Source organism: Poromitra crassiceps (assembly GCF_964638095.1).
Source record: "Poromitra crassiceps genome assembly, chromosome: 15".
NCBI classification, from domain to species: Eukaryota; Metazoa; Chordata; class Actinopteri; order Beryciformes; family Melamphaidae; genus Poromitra; species Poromitra crassiceps.
Window position 1 is genome coordinate 39,938,765 of NC_139634.1, and position 16,256 is coordinate 39,955,020.

Here is a 16,256-nt window from a genome sequence, read left to right on the forward strand (position 1 = left end):
CCTATATGTTTTTAAATTTAAACAAGTCAAACTGGTCATGGTCAGAAAGTCTTCTTTGAACTGTATGAAATATGAAATAAAAGGCAGACTTTTCTTGAATCACAGGCAGGCTATATGCTTTTTAGTTAAACTGGTCATAACTTTTAATTAAACTGGGGCCATGCTAATCCAGTTTCAATCATCTGAATTGAACTAAAATTAAATATGAAATGAAAAGGCAGACTTCTCTTGAATTACAGGCAGAGCATATGCTTCAGCTTGTTAAACAAGTGAAACTGGTCAGGCTAATCCAGTTTCAATAATCTGAAAAAAAAAAAAAGTACTGTACTGTAAATGTCCGCGACCCAATCAAAACGGCCCCGCGACGCTACCCACCAGTTGAGAAACGCTGGCCTAACGCTAGCATTAGCTCAATTAGCTTGTTGCAACTAGTCCCAAACATTGATGAACAGTGTGTCCTAACGCCAGGGGGACAAGGTGTTTGTTTTGGCTGGCTGAGGTTAGCCTATAAGGCACAGTTGTTGTGGCTAACAGCCTCCATTCACACTAGGCTATTCACACTAGGCTATCTCTTCCATTATGTTTTCAAACCCAGCTGGCTGTATAAAATGAACAACCACAAAGTGGTGACACTTACCCATGGGTTCAGTTCATTTTGTTCATTCATTGTTTTCTGGACATGTTACCATGCTACATTAACACAGCAGCTAACAGCACAGACAGGCCTCCCATGGTTGGCGACAAGTGTATATCATTCTCTCTACCCAAGATGCAACACTGCTCTACCCAACATGCAACGCTGCTGCTCAGAGTTGCTCTTTAGCTCTATTTATCTGGTCAAATCTCACCGGATTCCTGTTTCCAGTACACTTTTAGCATTTGGTTTTTAACAGAGAAGAGTTGGAGCTGCTGAAAACATACAGTATGCAAATGAGAGTGAGACCATGAGTGATATACCCACTGAGATACAAGCATAGGTGTGTCTGTTGTCTGTATAATAGCGTGCGTGCGACAAGTGTCAAGTGTCATACAAGAAGGAAGGCTGGCCATAATGAGAATGAATCCGCACTTCCTGCTGCCCTTCAAAATAAAACCATTTAGAAGGGACAGGCACTGAATGCTGCTATAGCGCCCCCTAAAGGCTAAATGACAAAATACTTCTGATATAGGCTCAGAGTACATCCCTCCACACCTGTACCAAGTTTGGTTAGCATCGGACGATTTTTGTGAAATAGGCCCCACCCACAGAAGATTGGAAGTGGATTATATCGCAATGGTGTGTTTTTTTTTTAAACTTCCAAATCAGTGTTGTGCAGGACACTCCCAACATGATGTGTGCGTTGGTTTGGTGAAGATTGGACACAATTTCAAGGAGAAATGGCAAAAAAACGGTTTTGGACAAAATGCAAAATGGCGGAAAATCTAGTCAGACGGAAATGGGCGTGGCCTAGTTGAGTAGATGCGGGAGGACCCAAGGAATCCAGGGAAAAAATAATTTTGATGATAGACCCTACGGTTCAAAAGTTATGGACCAAAAGGTAAGGAGGGCTGTTATAGCGCCACCATATGGTCAATTGGTGCAATTTTTTCGGGGATAGTAAAAGACCCCTCAGTGCACCTCCCTACCAAGTTTGGTAGCTGTAGTGGTTATGGTTTCTGAATTACAGCTAATTTACTGCAAGATTTTGCAAGATTTTTCCAAACCCCATGCAAGTCAATGGGGAAAAAAATGGCGCTTAATGGCGAATTGCGGCCAAACCGCTTTCACAAACCCTTAGCAAAGTCATAGCATACATGTCCTCAATGAGCCGGTCATTTTGAGGTCTGGCATGTCTATGTGGCGCAAAAATTGAGGGAGTTATTACGCGCCAAACTTTTTGGCAGATATAATAATATGATTAAGTATGTGGGATTTCAAGATTGTGCCTTGCTTGTCAGCAAGCACAATAATAATGGGGGACTTTGTAATTTGTGCCTTGCTTTCAGCCAAAGTGTCAAGTGTCATACAAGAAGGAAGGCTGGCCATAATGAGAATGAATCCGCACTTCCTGCTGCCCTTCAAAATAAAACCATTTAGAAGGGACAGGCACTGAATGCTGCTATAGCGCCCCCTAAAGGCTAAATGACAAAATACTTCTGATATAGGCTCAGAGTACATCCCTCCACACCTGTACCAAGTTTGGTTAGCATCGGACGATTTTTGTGAAATAGGCCCCACCCACAGAAGATTGGAAGTGGATTATATCGCAATGGTGTGTTTTTTTTTTAAACTTCCAAATCAGTGTTGTGCAGGACACTCCCAACATGATGTGTGCGTTGGTTTGGTGAAGATTGGACACAATTTCAAGGAGAAATGGCAAAAAAACGGTTTTGGACAAAATGCAAAATGGCGGAAAATCTAGTCAGACGGAAATGGGCGTGGCCTAGTTGAGTAGATGCGGGAGGACCCAAGGAATCCAGGGAAAAAATAATTTTGATGATAGACCCTACGGTTCAAAAGTTATGGACCAAAAGGTAAGGAGGGCTGTTATAGCGCCACCATATGGTCAATTGGTGCAATTTTTTCGGGGATAGTAAAAGACCCCTCAGTGCACCTCCCTACCAAGTTTGGTAGCTGTAGTGGTTATGGTTTCTGAATTACAGCTAATTTACTGCAAGATTTTGCAAGATTTTTCCAAACCCCATGCAAGTCAATGGGGAAAAAAATGGCGCTTAATGGCGAATTGCGGCCAAACCGCTTTCACAAACCCTTAGCAAAGTCATAGCATACATGTCCTCAATGAGCCGGTCATTTTGAGGTCTGGCATGTCTATGTGGCGCAAAAATTGAGGGAGTTATTACGCGCCAAACTTTTTGGCAGATATAATAATATGATTAAGTATGTGGGATTTCAAGATTGTGCCTTGCTTGTCAGCAAGCACAATAATAATGGGGGACTTTGTAATTTGTGCCTTGCTTTGAGCCAAAGTGTCAAGTGTCATACAAGAAGGAAGGCTGGCCATAATGAGAATGAATCCGCACTTCCTGCTGCCCTTCAAAATAAAACCATTTAGAAGGGACAGGCACTGAATGCTGCTATAGCGCCCCCTAAAGGCTAAATGACAAAATACTTCTGATATAGGCTCAGAGTACATCCCTCCACACCTGTACCAAGTTTGGTTAGCATCGGACGATTTTTGTGAAATAGGCCCCACCCACAGAAGATTGGAAGTGGATTATATCGCAATGGTGTGTTTTTTTTTTAAACTTCCAAATCAGTGTTGTGCAGGACACTCCCAACATGTGTGCGTTGGTTTGGTGAAGATTGGACACAATTTCAAGGAGAAATGGCAAAAAAACGGTTTTGGACAAAATGCAAAATGGCGGAAAATCTAGTCAGACGGAAATGGGCGTGGCCTAGTTGAGTAGATGCGGGAGGACCCAAGGAATCCAGGGAAAAAATAATTTTGATGATAGACCCTACGGTTCAAAAGTTATGGACCAAAAGGTAAGGAGGGCTGTTATAGCGCCACCATATGGTCAATTGGTGCAATTTTTTCGGGGATAGTAAAAGACCCCTCAGTGCACCTCCCTACCAAGTTTGGTAGCTGTAGTGGTTATGGTTTCTGAATTACAGCTAATTTACTGCAAGATTTTGCAAGATTTTTCCAAACCCCATGCAAGTCAATGGGGAAAAAAATGGCGCTTAATGGCGAATTGCGGCCAAACCGCTTTCACAAACCCTTAGCAAAGTCATAGCATACATGTCCTCAATGAGCCGGTCATTTTGAGGTCTGGCATGTCTATGTGGCGCAAAAATTGAGGGAGTTATTACGCGCCAAACTTTTTGGCAGATATAATAATATGATTAAGTATGTGGGATTTCAAGATTGTGCCTTGCTTGTCAGCAAGCACAATAATAATGGGGGACTTTGTAATTTGTGCCTTGCTTTCAGCCAAAGTGTCAAGTGTCATACAAGAAGGAAGGCTGGCCATAATGAGAATGAATCCGCACTTCCTGCTGCCCTTCAAAATAAAACCATTTAGAAGGGACAGGCACTGAATGCTGCTATAGCGCCCCCTAAAGGCTAAATGACAAAATACTTCTGATATAGGCTCAGAGTACATCCCTCCACACCTGTACCAAGTTTGGTTAGCATCGGACGATTTTTGTGAAATAGGCCCCACCCACAGAAGATTGGAAGTGGATTATATCGCAATGGTGTGTTTTTTTTTTAAACTTCCAAATCAGTGTTGTGCAGGACACTCCCAACATGATGTGTGCGTTGGTTTGGTGAAGATTGGACACAATTTCAAGGAGAAATGGCAAAAAAACGGTTTTGGACAAAATGCAAAATGGCGGAAAATCTAGTCAGACGGAAATGGGCGTGGCCTAGTTGAGTAGATGCGGGAGGACCCAAGGAATCCAGGGAAAAAATAATTTTGATGATAGACCCTACGGTTCAAAAGTTATGGACCAAAAGGTAAGGAGGGCTGTTATAGCGCCACCATATGGTCAATTGGTGCAATTTTTTCGGGGATAGTAAAAGACCCCTCAGTGCACCTCCCTACCAAGTTTGGTAGCTGTAGTGGTTATGGTTTCTGAATTACAGCTAATTTACTGCAAGATTTTGCAAGATTTTTCCAAACCCCATGCAAGTCAATGGGGAAAAAAATGGCGCTTAATGGCGAATTGCGGCCAAACCGCTTTCACAAACCCTTAGCAAAGTCATAGCATACATGTCCTCAATGAGCCGGTCATTTTGAGGTCTGGCATGTCTATGTGGCGCAAGAATTGAGGGAGTTATTACGCGCCAAACTTTTTGGCAGATATAATAATATGATTAAGTATGTGGGATTTCAAGATTGTGCCTTGCTTGTCAGCAAGCACAATAATGAAAGTGAGACCAATATTTCTGGCTTAAAACAATATAGCAAACCTTCATCTGGAGTCAAGTTTTATTCTAAACATCTAGCTGGATGGTTAAAATAGTCAAAGTGAACCAAATTATGGCTGTGGGTGTTTTGGTGTAACCTGACGCTGCCAGATGGACGGTTTAGCTCCACATTACGTTATCCATCTTGCAAGCAAGGTTAGTTTTGGTGTACTCTACCAACAAACTGTCATTCTGAAGTCATACTCTGCTGGTAAAACAGGACAGGGAATTAGACAAACAGAATCCAGGAGGTCTTGCTTGATGTCAGTCCCCAGGTTTTGATGCAGACTACCATGGAATAAATCTAAGGCACTCCGTCTTCAAGCAGAAATATGTCTTTAATCGAGCAGATCTGAGTCTGTTTTTAGAAAATGTTCCTCTTCAGTCTTAATGAGCTGATGTTGAGTGTTTACCTGGAGGAAGCTGAAGGTGTTGGAGAGGTGGAAGGTGATGTTCTCCCCCTGTACATAGGAATGGGTGCTGGTGTAGTACATCACCAGGTCCTTGGCCTGATCGTGGGAGCCCAGCTCCACAAACGCCTGTGTGGGTTTTTACATGAGATATCATGTGAACAAGGTGTGTACAGTACAGGGCCCGGCAGAGAGGCCCGTGTGCCCAAACATCATCTGCTGTACACTTTTATATTCTCCATTCAGTGCTTGAAGTGGGCCGGTACAAACCGGTTCACAGTACTGGTGGCACTTCTACATTTTACTCCCCGGCCCACCATGACCTTTTCTTGCGCACCGGCACTTCTCAAATGCTGCCGGTACTCTTTCCTTCCCTATCTCAATCAAGGTATCTGCGTGATTCATGGCCCTGAATAAAATACATACCCAGGGTGCATGGCGTGTAGGGCTGCACGATTAATTGTATTTTCATCGTCATCGCGATATGAAAATGCGCGATGAACACATCGCAAAAGTCACGTGTTATCGCAAAAAAAAAAAAAAAAAAAAAATTTTTTTACAGTGCACCTGAACGCAACATGCAAGATACCGGCTGAATAAGTGTCCAAATGTTCATGTCATTCTGGCCAATACTCCACTTCTGTTATAACATTTCAGTCTGGAATATGGAATATCTTTCAATAATCGTTATGACTAAAAGGCTAAAAGTAATCTCATGTGTAAGAAATGACTGTTCTACATTGAAGTAAAAATGTAAATAATTAACTTGTTGGTTTTGGATTTTTTTTTCAAGAGTGCATTTTTGTTCATATGACCCTCAACACAGGCTTTGAGAATCCCATGCCACTTACTGATACGTATGCTTAAATTAACACACTCATATTGCAAAATGAATTGAGGCCCTCACTGTAATACTTCAGAAGTTGAATTTGAAGTTCAGCATTAATACATTTGTCATTTTTTGTCTTAGATTTACCTTTGTGTGTTATTGCAATATAAAACTACATAATTGAGAATCAATTCTAGATTCTGGAATCGAGAATCGTTGGAATCGAGAATCGTTGGAATCGAGAATCGATTCTGGAATCAGATCGTGAGCCCAGGAATCGGAATCGGATCGTGGCTTAGCCGGATGGGAGCACCCCTAAACATTAATATTTTGTTTATAGCATTTTTTTATTTATCGCAGGTCATATCGTCATCGCAATATTGAACAGTGTTATCGCACATCGCAGCTTTTCCTCATATCGTGCAGCCCTAATGGCGTGATGAAAGCGGATTACCCGTTCCGCTCTCGCCTGCCTGCTTTTCCCTGTCGGCGGCTAGTAGAACATTAGTAACATCTCAATGAGAGAATAAGAACCAAACCACTCCTAAAAGTGACACATTTAGCTTTATTCCACTGTAGTATGTAAGTGTAATACTTAATGACTTGCTGATGCCGGCTGATACACACGCCAACATATGAATAAGGGAAGTACAGACACTAATTGTTTCCCACTTCAAGCACTGTCTCCATTACTAAGAACAAGCGTAAATGAGCTCTGAAAGTGAAGTCAATCTGAACTGGACTTACCAAAGAAGGAAACATGATGATTTTCACTATTTTCCCAAATGGTTCAGTCAACTTCCTCAGCTGCTGTTCATCCACAGAAGAGGTTGGAAACTTCACACAAACCACTTTGCTTCTGGCTGCAGTCTGATAACATGTGAAAAGAAGAAAAAAAGACATGAGTTTGTGTTCAGATAAACTCTCTGGAGAAGAAGCCAAACTACGGTACACAAGTGTTTACGGAGAAGTCTACGCCGGGGGGTTTGGTTCTCAGAGTCAGTACCTTAATCTTTTTGCCCGGCTTTTTATTCGGCTGTGCATCTGTGGGACAAAAAAGCAGTTGGTATGAATAACAATGAGTACATTCGTAGGGGTGTCACGATATTTCGTCGCACGATATATCGCGATATCGGAACGTCACGATATCGATATCGTCAGAAAAAAATGATATCGTAAAAAAAAGAAAAGAAAAAAGAAGAAGAATAATAGAACAAATTTAGCAGAATCAACACGCATGAGTGAGGGGGTAGACTACTACTGGCATGGCGAAACAGCTCAAGGGGTACATAAGATTACATAAGTTTAGGGACCATTGAGCATGAGTTATTTAAGAAATAGATTGTATACTTTATTTTTCTTTCACCATGCAACAAACATTTAGTTTGTGACAGTGTGACACATTCTATTGCAAGAGAAGCATTATCTTCCATGTTGTTTTCTAGTTATTATAATAACAATTTCCAAAAACAGCATTTGTTTTGTATTTTGTGTACCGGTATTTCAAATGAAAGACTATTTTTCCAGTATTTTCCCAGGGCTCCCTTGAAAAGAGGTTTCGATTTCAACGGGACTCACATGGTTAAATAAATGATAGATAAATACATACAAACTATTTACTTTTGTTAAAAAAAATATTGTTAAAATATCGTATCGTATCGTTATCGTGAACCCAATATCGTGTATCGTATCGTATCGTGAAATTAGTGTATCGTGACACCCCTAGTACATTGACATCATCAACATCACAGAGAAAGACCTATGAATCAGAATCAGAATCGGCTTTATTGGCCAAGTATGTGGACATACAAAGACTTTGATTTGTGAAGTAGCCTTACAAGAGGCGGCTAACTGACTTGAAGTCTGGGGAGGCTGTGCGGGCGGCGGTCCTTCATCCTTGGGCTTCTCAGGTTGGTGGTCGGGTCTGTAATGACAGGGATGGATTTGATTTGAGACGTTGCTCTGTCGTAACATCTAGCTTAGCTGCATCGACAGAACACCTGTCAGCTAAAAATACTAGAATGTGTACAGACCGCAAAACTTGATGTGTAATCCAAGAAAACTTAGTGAGATATTAAGACGTGTAGTGTAACGTGAGAACGGACCTGCTGGCTGTCTCCATGCGACAGTCCCATTCAGGAAACCTGCAGAAGACAAGACAACAGAGCCATGACACATGGCAGGTGGGGGGAGGCCACTAAGAAGAACACATAGCTAATTCATGTTCTCTATATTATAGAACAACCATAATGAACCACAGCGTGACAGAAAACATGTTTACTGAGTGCATTATGCATGCCCCGTTTTCCCCCGTTCCAGGAGTGTACTCGGACCTGAATATCTTCTATGGGGATCCGAATGAAACCAAAGTTATCTGGGTGAGTAAAACATCATATTTTAATTCTCCTATTAACGCTGAGCAAGGAGATTGATTTTATTTCACCAGAGAGAGGCTGAAGGCAGCAAGACAAAAGACTGATGGAAATAACATAAGATCATAGAGAAATAATGTTCTGTCCTGACACAGAGCACAGAGAAGGTGAGTGCGCTGCCAGAGAGAGAGAGAGAGTCGTGTGTGTGTGTGGGTGTGTGTGTGGGGGGGGGGGGGGAGGGGGGACTGGAGAGGGAGGGAGGAGGGGTGAACTGAAGTCTGCATGCACTGCAGGTGCTTGTCGAGCCATGTTCTGAATTAGGGCTGCAACTATGGATTATTTTAGTAATCGAGTATTCTACCGAATAATCCATCGATTAATCGAGTAATCGGATAAGAACCCTTTTTTGTGTTTTCAAAGGCTTATCGTAAATATACACCAAAAAATAAGATAAATCTCTTCAAATAAACAACTACATTAGTTTCTTTCTTAGAAAAAACAACATTTTTTATTTTTAAATTGCATAGAACTGGCAGTGGCACCATTCATCTTTTCACTTGAACATGATGGACCCGTCCTTACAAAGCTGTCCATAGTACGCTGTGATCCGCTGAAAAAGAGGTGAAATAATAATTAATATTGATATTTATTAGGTAAGTTCATAACAAAACTGGAGAATGCGCATTTACACACCCTAGACCTGTTGCCTATTATTGACACAAATATCAGAATAGCAAGATAACAGGTCAGGTGGTGTAATAATTGGAGCCTAAAATGCACAAATTAAATAGTTGTTTGCAATCATCATGAGCAGAGTCGACCGGTCTAGGGTGTGTAAATGTACATTCTCCACACACACTCTTTCTCTCTCACACACACTCACTCTCTCACACACCAACAGGCTAGTGTGATCACACACACACACACACACACACACACACACACACACACACACACACACACACACACACAACGCTGTTAAATTAGCCGCTAACGTTAGGTTAACGTTTTAGGTTAGGTTGAGCTTTGTATTTGTATTTCAGAAAACGGCAAGCCACATCAAAAAAATGCAGCGTGAATGCAGTTACTAATAGTCATATTGGCAACGTGGCAAGCCAGCAGCACAACTACTACTAGTCTTAATATCAAGTAGCAATCATTAGCATACATTTACATTAGTGTTGTGTATAGTTAACGTTACGTTACCTTGCTCCGCTCGACGTAGATGCGCTGGTGGATGCGTAGACTGGATGTTTACGGTTCAGGTGCTGAAGCATTGACGAGGTACTGTTGTGATATGCAAGTATCGTTACAGTACTTGCACACCACTGAGTTTGTGTCCTTTTTCAGCGTGAAATGATCCCACACTTTAGACAGTTTCGGTCGCTTTTTCGGCCCTGGTTCTTCCCTTCCCGGCTCCTCCTGTCTGCTTTCTCCGCCGCCTCGTTCCATTTTGCGGGGTCCGCTCGCTATACAGTAGCTGCTCTCTGGTCTGTCTGCGATCATGTGTCCTCGCGTGTTTACACAGGAAGAGCGCTGTGCCACACCAGTAAGCGTCCGTGAGAAACAGTCTCTAATCTCTAAATGCCGTGTCGAGGCGAATCATTTTGGCCTCGAGCATTTTAATTATTCGAGTTATTCGAGGAATCGCGACAGCTCTATTCTGAATATCGGCGACTGCAATCGGTGACCTTTGGCCTTTTTTACCGATGGCCGATGGCAGTCAACAAGGCCAATATCGGCCGATACCGATCGATATGCGGCCGATATATCTGCACATCCCTAGTTCATTATGTTGGGTCTCATAGTTAGATTACGACTTCAATGTTTATTGTAAAACAAGAACTTTATCTGGCTTTTATTTTGAAGGCAAAAAACAATAAACCGTAAGTTAAATTGTGATTTTTTTTTTTTTTTTGCTAAATTCACAGAGATTAACGTTACACTTTAAACGTTAAAGTCGAAATGAACCCAACGGAATGCAAGTAGCGTGAGCGTCGGAGACTGAAAACAAATCTCGTCTTGATGACAGGGTCGAGAGGTGGACCATATAGCCGAGCGTGTCGATGATTTCATTTGACAATTCTGGGGGCTGGCTTTGGCATTGGCCAATCCTGGCGTGTTCCACCCCCAAATCGAGTGGGATTCAGCATGTTGTCGTGCTACGTGAGTGGGATCCGCCGAGTACCAGCCAGCCAGCTGCTTCTGTGTGGAACAAGCGGACAATCCGATGCATGGGTGCTGCCCGCCCACCTGGAATCTCCGAGGGGCGACCCCCTGACCACCAGGCTCTCAGGCGTGCGCCATTATCGCTATTGCGGTAAATGCAATATTCCGAGTTTTAACGAGCCAGTTACATTTCTTTGTATTCTTAGACATTACCGTTTGCTTTGTTTTGTTTGTTACATACAATTGGCCAAGTTAGTAGTTAGTTTATGGGATAGGAATTCTGCCAGATGACAGCCACTAGGCACCATTTTCTCCTTCATTTGGAAGAGAAAATTCTCCTGAAATGAACATTTGATTGACAGCTGCCATGTCGTGATATGATTGGTTGAAATGGGGTAGAACTTTGATAGTACTATGTGACGTTTACTGTTATGAATGAAATCTTGAAAAATTAACTTTTGATGTGAAAAAGTGTGAAAAACTAAAGAAATTAGGTTTTTGTGATTTTTTTGGCATACATTATTAAATAGGTGCACTGAATACCCAGGTATTTGAACTAAAAGAAAAGAAAAGTCATTTTTAGGTTCAGCTCGACTTTAAACTTTAAGGCAGTATGGATTACGGGACACGTAGCACGTATTGCAACAATCTGGCAAGCCTTTGCTTGTTCCACAACACTGTGTTGTCTGCTAGAAGAACAGCTAATAGTCAGGTTCCCAATTTTCTGATTTCAACCTTCGTTCAAAATTTTTGGAGAGTTTGTAAACTATACATTTTTGGAAAGCTTAGAGTGTGACGAACCCCAAAACCAATGTTTACATATAATGGTAACCTGTAAGTTGAACAGAAGTTTTTTTTTTAGCTTGTTGCAGGCTAACGGCTAACTGCAGCTAACGCAATCAGACATTGAATGGGCGAGTGATGCGGTGCATGCTGTAGCCCTATCAGCCGATTACTGACCTGATAGCTTTTTATTTCTCCTCACAAAGCGCTCCAGGCAGACATGCAAACAAACAGGCTGTGTTATAGTGAAGCTTCTCTGTATGCATTAACAGCTGTGTGAGCCGGATGCTGGCTTGCTACGTTGAGGTTAATGTCACGTTGCATGCCGTAGGTGTAAAAGTGGTATCGGGCCCGCGGCCGTGTCAGTATCGGGCGAGTACAGCAAAATAGGCCAGTATCGGCTCCGGTATCGATACCAGTATCGGTATAATCGGGACATCCCTAGTGCGTCCCCATTTGGATGGAATGAAAATGTGAACTGGCCTTGAAACTTACATCTGGAGCAGGGTGAGCTGTCCGTCTGCATGGTGAGGCGCGTTGATGTGCTGAATCCAGAACTGCAACACAAACAGCAGAGCATGTAACGACTCAACGTCTCATCTCCACCCAGGTCCTTTCTGTGTGGAGTTTGCATGTTCTCCCCATGCTTGTGTGGGTTCCCTCCGGGTGCTCCGGTTTCCTCCCGCAGTCTAACGGTAGTCTGTGTTTGTGTACTATCGCAATGTAATCTAGTAAAATGTGTACTATGTATGTGTATGATGTTTGCAATAGGGATGGGCACAATTAATCGATGATCGATAACTGATCGTTAAGGATTTTGTCAATCAAGGAGGAATTTGATCGATCTAACGTTGGTATCAAATAGATGTTGAATGAATGAATTTCACTAACTTTCCATGGAAAAATTTGACATCTTACCCAGTGGGGGGGGGGGGGGGGGGGGCTGGACGTAGCGGATTAACATTAGACTGATATTGAAACATGCCTGGTATATACAGAATATACTCTTGCAATGCAGTTTCAGCTAGACTTGAAGCTGTCTATCGCCATGAAAGTGAGATTGTATAACAACGAAACCAACCGCATATTCCCCCGCATCCACATGGCATCAAACAACAGCGCAGGGAATCCGGTAGGCTTTTTTTCTAGACGGCCAATGCAGCTGGCAACCTTCCAGAAATCCGACCATATAGAATATTTACCGCCGGCCCAGTCAAAACGTATTGAAAAAAGATAGACGTAATAATTTCTTAAATACATAACACATATATTTTTAGCAAACTAAATCTCTGTTTTAAATCGTTTTTGTTGGCGTTCATTTCAAAATAATTATTTAACTATTCACTGCGGTCTGCGCTTGCGAGTGCAAAGGGAGCGAGCCAAACACCGCTCATTAATTAATTGGATTGGGGTTCGATTTTACAGGCCTGTTAAGATTAAACAGCAATAAAACAAAAAAACAAACGCTATGATCCAATCATCCAACAAATCTATTTTATTATAGTGAATGAACTCTTCACAACCAACTGTGAACTGAACAGTTTGTCATATTCCCGTTTATTTTTTTAGTGACTTTGAAGCGCTATGCTGCTGCTTTGAAGCCATAAATGCAGTCTATTTTATTAGGCCTGGCCTACGCTCTTAACAAACTTTGCGAACTGAGCAAGCTTTTACAATAATAAATGAAAACAAATAACAGCATTGCTATTGTTAATTAGGCCGAAGTAAAGAAAGACACTGGCGGGCCTACATTAAATGTCTCTTTGCATCCAAGAACATTAAATTAAATAACTTGAAAAATAATCTAAATGAAGAATCAGTTATAAAAAAATAATTATATATATATATAAAAAATAACAGCTGGCTGGTCGGTTCTGTCCGTTTTGTCACAGTCATAGGTTTATTTGCGTCGCAGCGTCTGGACGTTTTAATTGGCCGCCCCACGACAACAAATACCGGCTAAAAGCCGCCCATAGAGAGCAGCAGGGATGACGTATTTTTGTAGGCAGAATGCGGAAGTCCCGAACTTCCTGGTTCTACACTGTTTCTGTCTATGGGATTTTTGAATGGGTTTTTGCCGCGATGCTTCAAATACGGTCTCTGGGCAACGCAAGATTAATCAAACGCGAACCAGAGTTCCGTCGGAATAATCTTCACACATGAGGACCACTTTCATGAGTTTTGTAGCGTAAATGCGAGCCCTAGAAGTAAAATGCTCGAGCTAAGCTAATCCAGAACTACACACTGTCGCATAGGCTTCCACGTCACGTCAGCACTCAACCTGGACTGTTGTTGATGTGTGCACTGATTACCCCGGGCTGAACGGGCTGAACCAGGTGAGGGAAAGAGAATTTCCGCGTTCGCCCTTTGAAGTGGTGACGTTATTGACGTATATATCCCCATCGACTCAAAAGTGTAGTCTCATTTAGCCGTTTGCTAGCTAGCCGTCCTTTTAACGGCAAGTAAAAGCTTCAAAACTCGTAAAAGTGGTCCTCGTGTGTGAAGATGATATTACTAAACACTGGTTCGCGTTTGATTAAGACAGCGTTGCCCAGAGAGATTATTAGAAGCATCGCGCCAAAAACCCATTCAAAACTCCCATAGGCGAAAACTGTGAAGAACCAGGGCTGTTAGCATCGATGATTTCCGGACTCGTTACTGCGGCTCTCTATTACCGGCTAACGGAATCCCTGCAACAGCGTGGCTTGTCTGTCTTGTTTAAGAGGATTTTTGTTGGAATATAAGTTCTTGGAATAAAGATTTCATTGAGGGAAAAACACGCTTTCTTGCAATAGGCTCTTTTTTTAATAAATAAAGACAATTGCGATTAATCGATAATTGATCGGAAATTTTCCCGATAATCGATTACAGATTTCTTCAAATGCCCATCCCTAGTATGTAACCTATGTTGTGTGTCGATATATGATGTAGAATATGGGTGTGATGATGCTATGTAAAGCCCTTTGAGACATGCTTGTGTTATTAACATAAACATAACGGAACTATGAATTCAACGGTCACTCAGGCAGCGTCCAGCCAGAGCATCGACATACCTGCTTTTCTTTCTTCTGGGGATGTTCAGAGAAGTTATTGAACATTTTGGTCTTCACTGCTATGTACTACATTACGATGTATATGGATTGGGTGTACATGGTTTTATATATGTGTGTGCATTGGTATATGGAAATTGATGTTTATACTTCCATGCATTACATGTGATCTAATATGATTGTATCTATAGACATAATTGATTTTTCAATGCCTTTGCATTTTGATCATGTCACAGCCGTCTTGCTGTGTCACTTTAGTCTGATGAAGAGCATGAGACTCAGTGTAGGAAATTAGCCAGGGGCAAGAATGCCCCTAAAAACCGTGATCGAGGTGCAAAAATGGCCTCCAAAAATGTTGATAATTGTATTTTCATTCAATTCATTTCTTTTCCCATTTCCATCTCTAACCCACGCTCGGCACCTGCAAGCTGGTCGGCGGAAGAAGACGATGAAGAACACACTCACACAAACAGCGCTGTTGTTCACACTACGCTTTAGCAACTTTATGCACTAATTGCAATTTTTTGCCACCAAAATTGTGTAAATAAATGCCCCATTTTCTTTGCCCCCCAAATATTTTTCTAATTTCCTACACAGGACTCAAAATGTCACTCTGACTTTTGGTGCAATAAATAATTGAAACTGGAGCCCTGCAGAGTGCGAGCGGTTTTATTCATTTTGCGTCTACATACCTGCCGTCCCCACATGATGAGTTGTGTATACAGACTGTCTGATGAGCGCAGAAGAGAAGTACCTGTCCCCTTCCACCCCGCCCTGAAGTCGAGGAAGCCACGCCCCCTCAGGCTCTGGTAGGAATGCAGAGAGATGCAAGAGGAAGGAAAGATGGGGGGGGGGGGGGTACTTACCTTCTCAGACAGAACAGTGACTTCACACAGCGAGCACGAGTATGGGAATGCCGGCGGCGTGGTCCCGTGGAAGTCGCGTGCAGCTTTCTTGGGGGGCATCTTGAGCCCCGTGTCGAGCTTGGTGAGCGGGTTGATCCTGACGCCGCCGCTAGTCTTCTTTTCGTAGGAAGCGTCCGAAGGCTTTCTGTCGCTGTCTCTCCCTTCATCATATTCACTAGATTTTGCTCTGTGGTTGTAGTCCACTACATAGCTGGGAAATGAGGATGATGACGATGAGGAGGATGATGATGATGGCGGCTCGGCACTAGACGGTGGCTTGTAGACTCCGGCGGTCTGACCGGTCTTCCTGAGATTCCCCCAGCGGTCGTACCACAAGTAGTCGTCAGATGATGATGATGATGATGACGACGACGGTGGTGTTGGCGGCGGCGGAATCTCTGCACCAGAGGCGGGCTTGGTGACTCCGGCAGCGGTCTTCCTGGGATTGCCCCAGCGGTCCTGCCAGTCCTGAACCTGCTCTCGTGGGATGGGCTTGGGTGTTATGAAAACGTGGTCCAGCGGATACTGCACAGGCTGGCTGCGAAGGTGTTCCCAGTCGCTGGCCGCAGCCATCCCCGCGCCGCTGCCGCGGCCGGGACGAGAGGACGGCGAAGGGTACGGCTCGCTCGCACCCTTCTTGCCCTTGATCTCCTTCAGGAGGCGGGGGAGCGACTCGACGGTCAGCTCGTCCTCCGGCAGTCGGGCCAGCACGGCCAGGTCATCCGGTTCCAAGCCGCAGCTGCTGAGGAGGCTGAGGGCGTCCGGTCCCGAGGCTCTGGAGGAGGAAGAGAACGGGTAGGAGGAAGAGGAGGGCGCCGAGTG

General features: G+C 43.1%; 1 protein-coding gene across 1 annotated transcript in view; it reads right to left on the reverse strand.

The window, feature by feature from the left end:
• The window catches only part of matr3l1.1 (matrin 3-like 1.1), a gene marked incomplete at both ends in the record, with an annotated part of 28,248 nt that extends 11,992 nt beyond the window's left edge, over positions 1–16,256 (reverse strand). The window contains 7 exons of the mRNA XM_083652505.1: positions 5,330–5,455; positions 6,903–7,025; positions 7,162–7,199; positions 7,994–8,079; positions 8,261–8,299; positions 11,975–12,036; positions 15,396–16,256. Of these exons, the coding sequence (XP_083508631.1) occupies positions 5,330–5,455; positions 6,903–7,025; positions 7,162–7,199; positions 7,994–8,079; positions 8,261–8,299; positions 11,975–12,036; positions 15,396–16,256 (1,335 nt within the window). The remainder of the gene's footprint in view (positions 1–5,329; positions 5,456–6,902; positions 7,026–7,161; positions 7,200–7,993; positions 8,080–8,260; positions 8,300–11,974; positions 12,037–15,395) is intronic.